General features: G+C 44.3%; 1 protein-coding gene across 3 annotated transcripts; it reads right to left on the bottom strand.

The window, feature by feature from the left end:
- Positions 1 to 532: 532 nt before the first annotated feature.
- LOC109641671 (FH2 domain-containing protein 1) lies at positions 533 to 14,282 on the bottom strand. Of its 3 annotated transcripts, none has more exons than XM_069518910.1 (14): positions 13,997 to 14,282; positions 10,554 to 10,940; positions 10,284 to 10,445; positions 10,115 to 10,176; positions 8,423 to 8,525; positions 6,384 to 6,469; positions 5,608 to 5,708; positions 5,085 to 5,155; positions 4,742 to 4,849; positions 4,249 to 4,319; positions 3,976 to 4,093; positions 3,728 to 3,892; positions 3,048 to 3,143; positions 533 to 2,958 (listed from the first exon to the last, which is right to left on the bottom strand). In XM_069518910.1, exons 2-14 carry the CDS (start codon positions 10,815 to 10,817, stop codon positions 751 to 753), a joined length of 3,615 nt encoding a protein of 1,204 aa, XP_069375011.1. In that variant the 5' UTR covers positions 10,818 to 10,940; positions 13,997 to 14,282; the 3' UTR covers positions 533 to 750. The 3 variants fall into 3 exon arrangements, with proteins under 3 accessions (XP_069375011.1, XP_069375010.1, XP_069375012.1); XM_069518909.1 differs by having other exon boundaries at positions 13,986 to 14,239; XM_069518911.1 differs by lacking the exon at positions 3,728 to 3,892 and having other exon boundaries at positions 13,997 to 14,240.
- Positions 14,283 to 15,853: the final 1,571 nt, after the last annotated feature.

Genomic DNA, 15,853 nt, shown 5'->3' with positions numbered 1-15,853 from the left:
AGGAGCAAGTGTGATGCAGAAGTGCAACTAAAGTGCAAAGTAGAGCTTTTGTTTACAACGTTGTTGTGACATTGTAAGTCTCATCATACATGTTCATCATACAATGAACATGTATGATGAGACTTACGGTTTCTACTTTTATTTTTACTTTCCTACATTTGTTTTACGAAAACCATAACATCAGTTTTAGAACCAAAGAGAAATGTGATTAAAGTAAAGTTGAATTTCATCTTACTCAAAACAAACTGACCTTAAAACTTCTCCAGCTCCTCCTTCATTTTAAAATACCGGGTTTTTCTCTTTTCGTCACGAGTTACTGTGAACGCACAGTCACGTTCTTAAACAGTTATTTAAACGAAGAATTCATTCCTACACTGAACTAATTAACATAAAGTAAAGATGGACGGGAACAAAGAGCAGAGATGGAGAATTAATACTTTATCCATCGGATCATAGTTTTTAGATATATGAGAAATATTATCTACATACATGTACATAGATAAAGATAGAAATAAACAAACTCAACACACAGTTTGAATCAGAATCAAATCTCAACTCTTTAGTTTTATCATCGAAACAATAATAATAAGGATGATAACAGGACACGTGACCCTCAGGTCGGTCAGAGTTTTACGTGATGTTTCGTATGTTAGTTGGAATACTACACTTCATATTGGAATGTGTCCGCTGGCTTCCTTCCACGTGCAGGAACAACGGCCATATTCAGAACTCATATTGGAATGCAGCCTGTTATCTCCAGCTCGGCCGCGCGGTCTTGACCGAGTCCCTGGAGTGACTCGATTTGTCGGAGAAGCTGCCACTGTCATTTCTCCTCTGGCCTTTAGGGGGAGTCAGGGAGTGGTGGAGGAGAGAGTGAGGGGAAGCTCTCATGCTCAGAGATGTCCTCAGCAGGAAGGACGAGGAGTCGAGGAGATCTGAAGACTTGGTGGAGACTCTCGTTGAGCTTGTTCCGGTGGAGGGTGAGGAGGCGTTGTTGGGGGGTGGAGTGATGGAGGAAGGGGTGGTGGCCTTGTCGGAAGATATGTGGGAGGAGTCTGAGCCAGTGTCGGTTGAATGAAGAAGGGGGAGGCGACCAGTAGGTGTGTGGGTACGTCTAAAAGAGGAAAAGGCGGTGCTTCGGGCAAAACCTGGAAGTTGTGATGATGGAGCGGTGGTACTGTGTAGAGGCGTGGCAGGGGCGCTGACGCTGCCTCTACCTGTCTGACCGAGAGCTCGCAGCGTAGAGCGACACATCTTCTCCTCCTGCTGCGGTTTCGTTGAAGATTTTCGGACAGGCCGTTTCCTTTGCACGTTGTGGTTCTGCTCTCGAGACGTCTGAGGACCTGAACCCCTTTGGTCTCTTGAGTCCTTGGCGTCCTGTGTCTTGTGGAAGCTGGACGGTCGGGAGGAAGCAGCGGTGGATGGCCTCTCTCCTCGTCGGAATGAGGGGCTGTTGAGGTTGGAGACGGTCAGACCGGCAGGCGTTGCGGTGCTGGAGGATCCTAGCTGGTCGCCGGGCTTCTTAGGACGATTGCCCAGCGAGGTAGCTGTGCGGTCGTTTCGGGAGATGGGCACAACCCGCCTCATGCCTTGGTTCCCAGAGGTGGTGAGGGTGCGGATGGGTTTTGATTTGTTAGTGGCATTTGTGGTTGCGTTGGGTTGGATGGCAGCGTGGCATGTTTTTGAGGTAGCAGCATTTTTGGTGGACAGTCTGAAGGAAGTTGAACATTCTGCGTTTCCATTGTTTGAATCTGTGCTGTCATTGGTCAAGTGACAGGAAGTAGCATTGCTCCCGCCCCTGTCATCTGCTAATTGTTCTGGGAAGGTCTCAACATCTCTTCTGTCATTGGTGGAGCCCTCTCCTCTGTCTCCTCCGTGATTGGTTGGTTCCTTAGCTTCCTTCAAGGCGTCTGTTGTGAGAGCAGGCGCTTCATTGGCTATCGCAGGCTCTGCTGGGCGCCACCCAGGGGTTAGGGTTAGGGAGTCTTGAAATGATGGGACATCACAGCAGGACACTGGTTGGCTGCTGATGGGAACAGGCACTGGCTTCTTATTGGCTAGCTGAGGTCCTGGTGTGTGATTGGGTTGAACACAGGAAGTCTGTTGGTTTCCTCTGTCAGTGCTGCTCGGACTCTGATCCTCCTGAGTTTGTGCATGTGTGTTATCAGCGTGTGTCACTTTGCCGGCAGCCTCGCACACGCCCGTCACACACCACACAACCACCATCTCCTCGTCTTTGTCTCTTTGTGATGAAGATGAGTTTCTCTGTGGTTCCTTGTCTCGGGATTTGTCCTCTCCCTCCTCCTCCAAATCTGTGACAACCACATCATCATGGTGACACCTGGTGAGACGCCTTTTGTTGCGACTTTTCAAGGCGGCAAACTTGTCAAACACCTTCAACTCAGGCACCAGCGAGCATGTCTCTAAAACCACAGACATGTTACCTGTCGTCTTCTCATCACTTTGGGCTCTAACGTCTTTTTTCGTACTCCCTGGTTTCCCCCTCAGAGCAGTTTGAAGGCGTGATGTTACGATCGCCTGGTGGCTAAACGCTGCGCCGCGCTGACTCTGACACATCTTGGGAGTTGATGAGGGCGTCTGCGGTGCCACCTCCTGGTTTTGGGAGAAGCTGCATGTCTCAGGAAGGAGTCCTGGACTTCTACAGCCAGGTTTGGCAGAGGATGATCTGAAAGCTCCCTCTCCTCTCTGCTGAGCGAGTTTGTGGTCGGGGGCCAGCATTTCTAGGAGCACGCTCAGTTCGTGCTCAGCAGCGATGGATGGCAAACTGGATGGAGAGTTCCGGGAACGTTGTAAACTTCCCGAGCGCCCCAGGGGACCGAGGGAGTCATTGAGATGCGACTTGGGAGTCAGGAGTTCTGTCAACATTCCTTCGTGTTGTAACGTGGACACTGACATGTCCCTCTGGCTCCTGCAGTGCCAGCTGAAGCCTCTGTCCACCTACGACAGGATCACATGGTAGAAATTAATTTCTAATCAATCACTTTTCTAGCATATTTGTGTTTTTGTCAGTGAGTGTGTCCTCCGACCTCCTCGTCACCAGCCCACAAGCGTCTCTTCTGCTCCTCCAGCTCCTGTAACTGCCGGCGTCGAGCCGCCTCCTTCACCTCCCTCTCCACATTCTCCTTCAGAGACAAAGACAGATTTTAGATCACAGCTTGTAGTGATCTCAGATATAGTGCTCAGCCATTTATATGGATCAAAAAGCTCGGGACAGAAAAAGACAGTTTATCATATTCCAGGAACTGAACTGACTCCTACTGCCACCTGGTCAGGTGTTCTAAACGTTCTCCTCATCTTCTTCTTGTTGTGAAGGCGTCAAAACAGATTTTGCTTAATCTTCATAAACGTCTCCACGTTCTCTCCATGTACATATTACTGACACTGCCATCTTGTGCTGGTGATGTTGTGGTTTATCAACTATACTGCAACCAGCCACCAGGGGGCGATCCAGGTATTTTGACTCAAATTTATAATTACCAAATAAAAAACATATTCATCAAAATAAGAACAAAATTGAATCATCATAGTCTCAGATCGAATCCATGCATTCAAATGTAATGACAACATTTAGCCACTAGATGTCGCGGCTGCATCATATGAACGTCATTGTACTTCAACGTAAAGAGAAGAACGTTTGTTTCTCCGTCACTGCTCGTTTTAAATAAAGTTACTTCCTGTTGGTGTTTCACAATAAAAGTTCCTGCACCTTGACGGCGTCAGTGAACCTGGAGCAGAAGGTGTGAAAGACACTGAAGCAGTCGTCAAACCGGAACGTGTCTCTGTCCTCGCAGAAGAAGTCGATCAGCTCGCTGCCCTCGTCCTTCAGCTGCTGCCGACTCCCACGCAACGAACTCAGAGACGACGCTGCGGACTGACACACACGTGACGACGTCAACTTTATTCATACAAGAAGAAACTTTATTCATACAAGGACAGCAGGTGTGTGTGTGTTACCTGCAGGAAGTTGTCGAGCTGCAGCAGCAGCTCCGCGTCTCTCTGGACGTTCTCCTCCACTGAGCGTGTGCGAGTCGCCAGCAACTGAAGTTCAGAGTCCAGAGTTTGTAAAGAAATTCTGTTCAAATGTAAAACATGAAATCAGACTGAACAGAAAAAAGTTTGTTTGATCCACTGATTAAACAACAATAAAAAACTTTCTATAATCCATAGAGTGTGTGTGTGTGTGTGTGTGTGTGTGTGTGTGTGTGTGTGTGTGTGTGTGTGTGTGACCTGGCAGCAGCCTGAATGTGACTCAGCTTCTCAGGAAACTTCAGCAGCTTCTCGTCTTTCTTTTGAGCCTCCTGAAGAAGAGAGAGGAGACATGAGGTCACACACACAGTGACACTCACACACACACACACACACACACACACACTCACACTCACACACTCTCTCTCTCACACACACACTCACACACTCTCTCTCTCACACACACACACACACACACTCACACACACTCACACACTCTCTCTCTCACACACACACACTCACACAGACACAGTGACACACACACAGTGACACTCACACACACTCACACACTCTCTCTCACACACACACACACACACACACACACTCTCTCTCACACACACACACACACACTCACACAGACACAGTGACACACACACACACACTCACACTCTCACACACACACACACTCACACACACACAGACACTCTCACACACACTCACACTCACACACACTCTCACACACACACACACTGACCAGGGCGACAAAGTGCAGCAGGTTCATGCCTGGTGTGTTGGCCTTGGTGTCGCCCAGAGTCAGGAGAGACGACAGTTTGAAGCCGACAGCGTTTCCTGCACAGCCTCCCTGTAACACACAACAACACAATGACACACAATCACACACCTGCACATTTTCAGCTTGTCTTCTGCCCCTATGGGTGGAGCAGGTGAACTGCAGTGCTTTTTATTTCAACTTTTGATGGTCACTTGGACTCAATGATGAAGAGATTTGAGGGTCAAAGGTCAAAGGTCACAGTGACCTCATATGAATCTGGAACACAACCGCAGTGATTGTAGTTGAACTCCGTTTGATGACTCACTGTGTTGAGGATGTTTCCAGCCTGAAGAACCAGGTGAAGAACGACATGAAGCTCGTCACACGTCAACAACTCTGCAGCAAAAACACACAAATCATCACAAAGGTTCAACGACAGGAAGAGACAGAGACACGTTCACACACAATCAGCAGTTTGTAATCCTGACATACCTGTGTGTGTGTGTGTGTGTGTGTGTGTGTGTGAGTGGTGTGTGTGTGAGTGTGTGTATGTGTGTGTGTGATAACATGTGGTGGGTTCGCTAACAATTCAGGCAATTATCAAGTTCACACTCACACAGCTAAAAATAGACACAGTGTTGATTTATGTCGTGACAAGTGTGAGTGTGTGTGTGCATGTGTTTGTGTGTGTGTGTGTGAGTGTGTGTGTGTGTTTTGCTGTATACTAATGTTTCTTCTTGTTATTTTATTTCAGTTTTAATCATCATTACTTCTGCTGAGAAAGAAATGTTTGTTTGTTTGTTTGTGTGTTTGTTTGTGTTACATCACACAGAGAACAGTGTCATTACCTTTGGTGGCAGAACGAAGGATGCAAATATTTTGTTTCATGGAGTCGCACGCTGCAGGAAACTCCTCCTTCAACAGCATGGACTCGATCCGCACCGAGTAACTACAGACAGAAATAAATCCACATCCCAACAGAGTCAGAACAAACTGATGAGAAGAAGAAAATAAAAGCACGTGTCTGTAAGTTTGTCATCATCAACCTTTCATTCTCTCATCAGAAAAAAGCTTGAGCTCTATTCGATGTGAAGCAGAAGCTGCTCACTCTGTTTTTAACTTTTATAAAAATCTTTCACACGGTTCTGAGAAAATAAACTTCAATAAAGGATCAAAGTACTGAGACTGTGTAATAAATACATAAATCTGACGTAACCGTCAACACAACATATTCTAAAGATTCTAAATGTAGAAACATGAACAAAATCATTCTTAAAGGTTCATAAGTTATTTGAACTATGAACAATTTTTAGTTTTTGACAGAAGAAAATGTCCTCTGCTCCTCTCCGACAGTCTCTGGCGCCACCTTGTGTTATCAACATGTCTTTCATCAAATGTCATGAAGCATAAGGTCGCGATCAGGAGCTCCATCATGACGAGGCAGAAAACAGAGGCCTCGACCTTCTGAGTCACAAACAATCAATGTTTGGAATTTTGTGGCTTTTATCCCTGAAAGCAACAACTTCCTGCAGCCAGTAGGGGGCGAAGAAAAATAAAAGAAGTGATTCATTTCACTGACGACACACGGATCAGGTCAAAGGTCAGATGTGAGGTCACGTCTCACCTGGGCAACTGAACCAGCAGGTAGACGAAGGAATCAGCCAATGAGAGCTTAGAGGCGTCGCCACGGTACGAAGTCAGCTTCCTCAGCTGCAGGAGAAGAAACAGAGGTTTACATGATTCTGTGAGTGTGTGTGTGTGTGTCTGTGTGAGTGTGTGTGTGTGTCTGTGAGTGTGTGTGTGTGTGTGTGTGTCTGTGAGTGTGTGTGTGTGTCTGTGAGTGTGTGTGTGTGTCTGTGTGAGTGTGAGTGTGTGAGAGTGTGTGTGTGTGTGTGTGTCTGTGAGTGTGTGTGTGTGTCTGTGTGAGTGTGAGTGTGTGAGAGTGTGTGTGTGTGTGTGTCTGTGAGTGTGTGTGTGTGTCTGTGAGTGTGTGTGTGTGTGTGTGTGTCTGTGAGTGTGTCTGTAAGTGTGTGTGTGTCTGTGTGTGTGAGTGTCTGTGTGTGTGTCTGTAAGTGTGTCTATGTGTGTGTGTGTCTGTGAGTGTGTGTGTGTCTGTGTGTGTGTGTCTGTGAGTGTGTGTGTGTCTGTGTGAGTGTGTCTGTGAGTGTGTGTGTGTGTGTGTGTGTGTCTGTGAGTGTGTGTCTGTGTGAGTGTGTCTATGTGAGTGTGTGAGTGTGTGTGTGTCTGTGAGTGTGTGTGTGTGTGTCTGTGAGTGTCTGTCTGTGTGAGTGTGTCTATGTGAGTGTGTGAGTGTGTGTGTGTGTCTGTGAGTGTGACTGAGAGTGTGAGTGTGTGTGTGAGTGTGTCTGTGTGTGTGAGTGTGTGTCTGTAAGTGTGTCTGTGTGTGTGAGTGTGTGTTTGTGTGTGTGTGTGTGTGTGTGAGTGTGTGTGAGAGTGTCTGTGTGTGTGTGTGTGTCTGTGTGTGTGAGTGTGTGTTTGTGTGTGTGTGAGTGTGTGTGAGTGTGAGTGTGTCTGTGAGTGTGTGTGTGTGTGTGTGTGAGTGTGTGTGAGTGTGTGTGTGAGTGTGTCTGTGTCTGTGAGTGTGAGTGTGTGTGTCTGTAAGTGTGTGTGAGAGTGAGTGTGTGTGTCTGTGTGTGTGAGTGTGTGTGAGTGAGTGTGAGTGTGTGTGAGTGAGTGTGAGAGTGAGTGTGTGTGTGTGTGTGTGTGAGAGTGAGTGTGTGTGTGAGTGTGTGTGTGTGAGTGTGTGTGAGTGTGTGTGTGAGAGTGAGTGTGTGTGTGAGTGTGTGTGAGTGTGTGTGTGTGAGTGAGTGTGAGAGTGAGTGTGTGTGTGTGTGTGTGTGAGAGTGAGTGTGTGTGTGAGTGTGTGTGTGTGTGTGTGTGTGAGTGTGTGTGTGTGTGAGAGTGAGTGTGTGTGTGAGTGTGTGTGAGTGTGTGTGTGTGTGTGTGAGTGAGTGTGAGAGTGAGTGTGTGTGTGTGTGTGTGTGAGAGTGAGTGTGTGTGTGAGTGTGTGTGTGTGTGTGTGTGTGTGTGTGTGAGTGTGTGTGTGTGTGTGTGTGTGTGTGTGTGTGTGTGTGTGTGTGTGAGAGTGAGTGTGTGTGTGAGTGTGTGTGTGTGTGTGTGTGTGTGTGTGTGTGTGTGTGTGAGTGAGTGTGAGAGTGTGTGTGTGTGTGAGAGTGAGTGTGTGTGTGAGTGTGTGTGTGTGTGTGTGTGTGAGTGTGTGTGTGTGTGTGTGTGAGAGTGAGTGTGTGTGTGAGTGTGTGTGAGTGTGTGTGTGTGTGTGTGAGTGAGTGTGAGAGTGAGTGTGTGTGTGTGTGTGTGTGTGAGAGTGAGTGTGTGTGTGAGTGTGTGTCTGTGAGTGTGTGTGTGTGTGTGTGTGTGTGTGTGTGTGAGTGTGTGTGTGTGTGTGTGTGTGTGTGTGTGTGTGTGTGAGTGTGTGTGTGTGTGTGTGTGAGTGTGTGTGTGTGTGTGTGTGAGAGTGAGTGTGTGTGTGTGTGTGTGTGAGTGTGTGTGTGTGTGTGTGTGAGAGTGAGTGTGTGTGTGTGTGTGTGTGAGTGTGTGTGTGTGTGTGTGTGAGTGTGTGTGTGTGTGTGTGTGTGTGAGTGTGTGTGTGTGTGTGTGAGTGTGTGTGTGTGTGTGTGTCACCTCTTCACTCTCTGGCAGCAGTTTGAGCAGCTCCCTCAGAGGCTCCGCCCCATAGGGTTCACTGTTGCCATGGTGAATATCATCGATGATCGTCTGACTGGACCTGAGGTTTGAATTTAAATCAACTTTATTGAAATGTTCTGTTCTTGAAGCAGCAGCTGATCAAAGTGAGTTTGATGTGTGAGTGTGAAGGTGGAGAACGTGGAGAACGTGGAGAACATGGAGAACGTTTCCTCCTTCGCTCCCTGAGTCTGTTCTCTGCTGAGTGGGTTCATCTCCTGAGAGAACAAGTGACTGAGAGTCTCCATCAGCTGAAGAGTGAAGCTGAACTGAAATCAGTTCTTAACAACCAGAGTTTATCTCCAATGTTCAGCAGAAACTTTAAAACATGAAGAACTCGGAACAGCTTGGTGGGTCAGGAAGCAGAGGATCATGGGTAATATCAGGTGCTGTTCCTCAGTAAGTTACATGACTGTTCTGGAGTCAGAGAGTTTGTAGTTGAATCGTCAGTTTGTGTTGTCGTCCGTCACGCCTCCACGTGTCAGTGTTTGATAAACATCTGAACATGAGGGTCGATACACACGGACACACACAGACACACACAGACTCACAAACACATCACACGACACTTTACCTCCATACACGTGTGTCTTTGTGTGTCTGTGTGTGTGTGTTTGAACGATTGTGATGATTGTGAACACAACGTTGTGTGTTTTTCTGTCTCTTTGAAGTTGTTTGTGTTCTTGTTGAAACTCTTTGTGTGTCCTCTGATTGTAGTTGTGTCCACGTTTGTGTTCGTTTTGCCCCTGACGTCTCCTGGAGTTCAACCCTTTCCTCTGACGTGGAAATGTCGGCAGTGTTCCATCGCCATGTGCCAGCATCACCACATGTTTACCCATAACACCTTGGGGTGAGGGCGAGGAGACACCATTTCTGTGGAAATTCACCACCAACGTGCTTTTTTCAAAACTGTGAAGTTTGAATCAGGTGAAAAATCATCGTCTGGTGTTTAAATGATCAAAGTCACTGTTTTTTTATTTACTCTTCAAAGAGAAACTGAGTTTTCTTCACTTCCTGTTTTGGTTTGATTGGCTCAGAGCTCATCACATGTCCACAGATTAAATATCTGAAGCGTCTTCAGACTGAGCTCCTCAGGTCTCTGGATCTTCTCTGGAGGACACTGAGACTCAGTTTGTCTGTCTCCTCCATCACTCCTGTATAAAGTCTAAGTCCAGGAGAAGTGAGGACACAGCAGAGCGTCCTCCACTGATCCACTGAGGGAGTGGGGGGGTGATGAGATTCGAACACGTGACACAAACATGAAGAAACACAAACAAATGTCTCTGGAGACAAAGTGCTGACACACACATAGAAGACAGACGAAGACGTGGAGACAGTTTGTGGTGATGAGAGCTGACGACGGTGTCAGGTGATGTAAACATGATCACATGATCACTTCCTGTCTGTCTGCTCCACCTCTCACCTGAAGAACGAGGAGGATCTGATGCTGAACGAGTCTGAGCAGAAAACCTGCTGCTGAGCTGTTCAGCTGTGAAACATGAACTCTGGAGACGAGTCTCTGGGGACGAGTCTCTGGGGACGAGTCTCTGGGGACGAGTCTCTGGAGACGATCTCATGTGTGAAAATTGAATGTATGAGTGTTCGTGCTCGGATTCACAAATAAAGTTTTACCTCTTGAATTGTTTGAGGAAAATTCCAACGTTCATTCCTCGCTTCGAGTTCAGGAGAGAGAGCTGGTCGAGAGACATAAACAGAGAGAGAGAGAGAGCTGAGCAGGAGACAGTTTGAGGTCACACACACACACACACACACACACACACACACACACACACACACACACCTCTTTTTCTCTGAATGAACTCCTGATCCTCCCTCCCCAGGTGGGCGTGGTCTTGTTGTGTGATTGACAGTTGTTCTCACCAAACAGCTTCTCGATGCTGCGCATGTCGATCTGATGCTGCTGCACTCGGTCCTGAGTCCAGAGGTTGTCCCGCCCCCTCACCTTTGACACACACACGCACACACACACACACACACACACACACACACACTGAGGACATATACACACAGTATATAACAGTGACTCTGTCGTGTCGGGCAGTGACTCTACCTGATCCTCAGGAATTGTTTTCCAGAAGAAGCTTCTCACCCTCGTCTTCCTCAGGACGCCTTCTGCGGGGTCTCCCAGCCCTGGAAGCAGGGACGGTAAGGGAGGAGGAGGAGGAGGAGGAGGAGGAGGAGGAGGAGGAGGAGGAGGAGAAGGCGGAGACGTCTGAGACGTCTGAGACGTCGGTATGAAAACAGTCATGCCTTCATCTTCATGGGAGAAACTCTGCCTCTCATTGGCCGGGGAGACGCTGCCCATCACGTGCATTCCAGCCGCTGATTGGACAGGGGCGGAGGGGCGGGGTTTGGGACAGGTTGGTCACCAAGATGATGGGTGACCATGGCGACCAGGGTACTGATGGGTCATCGCAAAGGATGCAAACGACAGAAGCTGGAGAGAAAAGAAAGTATTTATAAAATTCAAAATGACTCATAATGTCAAACTTCTTATTTCCCTCCAATAACTATATATCAGATTCTATATATATATAATATAATACAAGTATATATAATATAATACAAATATATATATAATATATATAATATAATACTACTGTTACTACCACTTTTACTACTACTACTACTGTTACTACTGCTGCTGCTACTACTACTACTGTTACTACTGTTACTACTACTGTTACTACTACTACTACTACTGTTACTACTGTTACTACTACTACTACTGTTACTACTGTTACTACTACTACTGTTACTACTGTTACTACTGTTACTACTACTACTACTGTTACTACTGTTACTACTACTACTGCTACTACTACTACTACTACTGTTACTACTGTTACTACTACTACTACTACTACTACTGTTACTACTACTACTGTTACTACTACTACTGTTACTACTACTACTACTGTTACTACTACTACTACTACTGTTACTACTGTTACTACTGTTACTACTACTACTGTTACTACTGTTACTACTACTACTACTACTGTTACTACTGTTACTACTGTTACTACTGTTACTACTACTACTAGTACTGTTACTACTGTTACTACTACTACTACTACTGTTACTGCTGTTACTACTGTTACTACTACTGTTACACCGTCACTGCTGCTGAATAGTGACAATTAAACTTCTGTCACCACTATGAGTTCATTGGTTATGTAGCATGTTACCATGGTAACCTGTATCTTAATCCACCACCAGAACTGAATTAGAAGAAACCATCTGAGCTGTGGAGCTGAGGGGAGTTTGCAGTTTCCTGTTACACACCCGGCGCTCATCAGGACATGACTAAGCCTTTCTAAGTTTTTCAGTGATTGATGAAGTAAGAAAGTTTTAATTTAAAATGTTTAACAGATCCAGGGTCCGACAGTCACTTTCATAGTCAATGTAAGCAAGATGCACCAAACACACAAATCAGTCCGACTGACCCGTCGTGTTCGTGTAGACCAGCTCAGACTGAAGCAGGAATCAAACAGTTGTATGATGACACCACTCACACCTGAGACCATGTCCTGGTGATACCGTGTCACCGCAGGGTTTACGCTCTCTGCTCGGGCTCAGTGGTCTGAACTCATCTCCAGCACAGACTCAGAATTTATGCCCAGACTTACTCGAGCTGTTCGCTGACACAGTGATCCACAAACACTCAGCCTCTGTCCACGTTTATCAAACTACCAATATTAATCATCATCATCATCATAACATCAATAATGATAAAATACATCAGCAGGATTTTATCACAGAAATGATCCAGAACCATAATCCTGAAATGAACCTTATATTACTGAGATACTATAAAAATACATAATAAATCACCAGTATATATACAATAATCCACCAATAAATCACCAATAAATCACCAATAAAATATCAATAAATCACCAATAATCAACTAATAAATCACCAATAACCAACCAATAAATCACCAATAATAATTCAATAAATCACCAATAATATATCAATAAATCACCAATAATATATCAATAAATCACCAATAATCAACTAATAAATCACCAATAACCAACCAATAAATCACCAATAATAATTCAATAAATCACCAGTACATATCCAATAATTTATCAATAAATAAAAGAACAAATTAATCAATTAGTTTAACAACAGGTCAAAGTTATTTCAAAGTATATATATTTCTGAGTGTTAATTCTGATCCATTCTACAACTTACTTTTATTTTCATTATCAATTTATTATCTAATTATTTTTAGATTAAAAATGTATTTAGTCTTAAACATGTAAATCAAACAACTCACACAGAACAAACATGTTACTAAATATTATTATTATAGATAATAAATCAAGCATCAAAAACTCATCTCACACAAACAGCAAATCATTTCTGTACTAGTGTTATTTATATATATATATATATATATATATATATATATACATAGGTATTTGAGGTATATAAAGTACATAGGTATTTGAGGTATATGAAGTACATAGTTATTTGAGGTATTCGAGGTATATGAAGTACATAGTTATATGAGGTATTCCAGGTATATGAAGTACATAGTTATTTGAGGTATTTGAGGTATATGAAGTACATAGGTATTTGAGGTATTCGAGGTATATGAAGTACATAGGTATTTGAGGTATATGAAGTACATAGGTATTCGAGGTATATGAAGTACATAGGTATTTGAGGTATTCGAGGTATATGAAGTACATAGGTATTTGAGGTATATGAAGTACATAGTTATTTGAGGTATATGAAGTACATAGGTATTTGAGGTATATGAAGTACATGAAGTACATAGGTATTTGAGGTATATGAAGTACATAGTTATTTGAGGTATATGAAGTACATAGTTATTTGAGGTATATGAAGTACATAGGTATTTGAGGTATATGAAGTACATAGGTATTTGAGGTATATGAAGTACATAGGTATTTGAGGTATATGAAGTACATAGGTATTTGAGGTATTTGAGGTATATGAAGTACATAGTTATTTGAGGTATATGAAGTACATAGTTATTTGAGGTATATGAAGTTCATAGGTATTTGAGGTATATGAAGTACATAGGTATTTGAGGTATATGAAGTACATCCTGAGATGATTAAATGTTGCTCATGATTATAAAAACATACTGTAAGAATATTCTATAGACGTAGATTAATATATGAATATTGTATAAACACAATGATGAAGCACTGACACAAACACATCCAACACATGAACATGAGGACGAATGAGTCCTCAGAGGTCAGGCTGTGTGAGTCTCTTGTTGTGTTACAGTTTGTGTCACAGAGTGTGTGTGTGTGTGTGTGTGTGTGTGTGTGTGTGTGTGTGTGTGTGTCTTCAATCAGTAGAAAATTCCATGGAGTCTGGTTGATGTGAAGCCGCTGGTGTAAAATAAACAGTGAATCCTCATTAGAGCAGAACTTCACTCAAATGTCGCGTTAAATCAAACTAATGTGTTTTTATGAAGCTGCCTCACCGTTAACTCACCGCAGTGATCGGTTCCACCGGAGCCGACGGTGTTCACCAGACTCCCGCTACAAAACAACCAAGTTACCGCAGAACGATCTCCAGGCTTCGGTCTGACTCTTCTCTTCCACAGGGAGCGCGCGGGGCGTGAGCGACCAGTTGCGCGTGTACATGCGTGCGTCAGGGAGAGAGGCCGGTCAATCTGCGCATGCGTGATCACTCAGGTGGGAAACAACACACACACACACACACAAATTAGTTAAGTGTACACTTGGTGTGTGTGTGTGTGTGTGTGTGTGTGTGTGTGGTCCTGATAAGCCCAGCCCTTGGCAGTCAACAGTCAGGCGGCTCCTCCTCCTCCTCTCTCTCTCACACACACACACACACACACACACACACACACACACACACACGCACACACACACACACACACACAATGCCTGGTTTAAATAACTTTATTGAACAACAGGAAACATCGTCTGACCCTCGTCTGTCGCAGGTGAATTTTATTTTCTGTCAACTCTCCTCCAGCCAGGAGGGGGCGTCCATGCTGAGAGGTGTCTTGCAGCGTGTTGGATGTTTTGTTGGAGGAAACGATGACATGAGGAACTGTGAAAGGTGATGGCGCTGTGGAGCAGCCATAACTGCTTCTGAAGCACTTTGACCTGCGGAGACAGAAGAATAAATATCTGTACAGTTCACACTGAGCTGAAGGACAAACGGTTTGTTTACACATGTTAGCAGACGGGACGTGAGCGGCTATGAAAAGTCAAAGTAATCATCAAATTATTCTTTCAAAAGCAGGTTTTGTTATTTTACCAGGTTTTTATCCTACTGATGTAATAATTAGTTTTTTGAAGATGTCATGATTGATACGTTAAATAAATACAATAAATACCTTGTTTGTAAATGATCATATTTGATATCTTAGGCTCCAAGAATATTTTGTACCAGACACTCGTGTTTATAGCATCGATGGGTGGAGCCATGGTATCGAGGTCCCACCCACACACACTCTCAACCAATCCAGAGTCAGTGTCAGCTGTCAATCATGACGCCTCTGCCATCATCAAATAACTAATTAAACCAAACTGATGAGAAACACTTGAACAAACATCAGTGAGAAGAACGAGCTGAACGACAGAAACAATTTTACAAACATTTATTTAACGTACATTATTTAGTTTGGTTAATGAGCTATACTGCGGTCAGACACCAGGGGGCGACACAGATGATTAAGCTTTACTTTTGGGACCTTCCACTAGAGGGCAAACGTGGCGTCACCAGAGGAAGTAACTTCAGAGATCGTGGCTTCATCGCATAAAGTCACGATATAGATACAGATATAGTAGAGGTCGTGCACACATCATCATCTGTATCACGTGTGCACTGTATCAGTGCTTTTAAATCAGATTGTGTTTATAGACGTGAAGCAAAGTGTTTGGATTTAAATAAAATGTACTTTAACCCTGGGAGGACTTTCTTCTTCTGTGGTGTCAGACGCCACTGTGACACCTCCTCTCTGCTCCGCCTCCTCCATCATCTTCTCTGATGAAACACAAAACAGCTGTTAATCAACCAATCAGATCTTTTGGTTGTTCCTGCTTTATTTTCAGCTCGGTTTTAGTGCCTTGCTCGTGGGTTTTATTATTCAGAGAAATGCAAAAACTGACAAAATAATTCTATTTTTAGTTTCTTCTCATTCAAGACATATAAAATAATAATATAATAATAAACAAATAAAGTCTCTGTGTCACAAACAAGATGATTTCTGATTTATTTTGTTTTAAGATGAAGTGAAATTCTCAAACTGGACTGAAGGGGTCAGTGTGGACGAACAGCACCACCTAGTGATAGATGCACGTACATGACAACATA

This window comes from Paralichthys olivaceus, chromosome 22, assembly GCF_024713975.1.
Source record: "Paralichthys olivaceus isolate ysfri-2021 chromosome 22, ASM2471397v2, whole genome shotgun sequence".
NCBI classification, from domain to species: domain Eukaryota; kingdom Metazoa; phylum Chordata; class Actinopteri; order Pleuronectiformes; family Paralichthyidae; genus Paralichthys; species Paralichthys olivaceus.
Note: the sequence above shows the minus strand (reverse complement) of the source record. Positions and strands in the feature narration are given on the sequence as shown.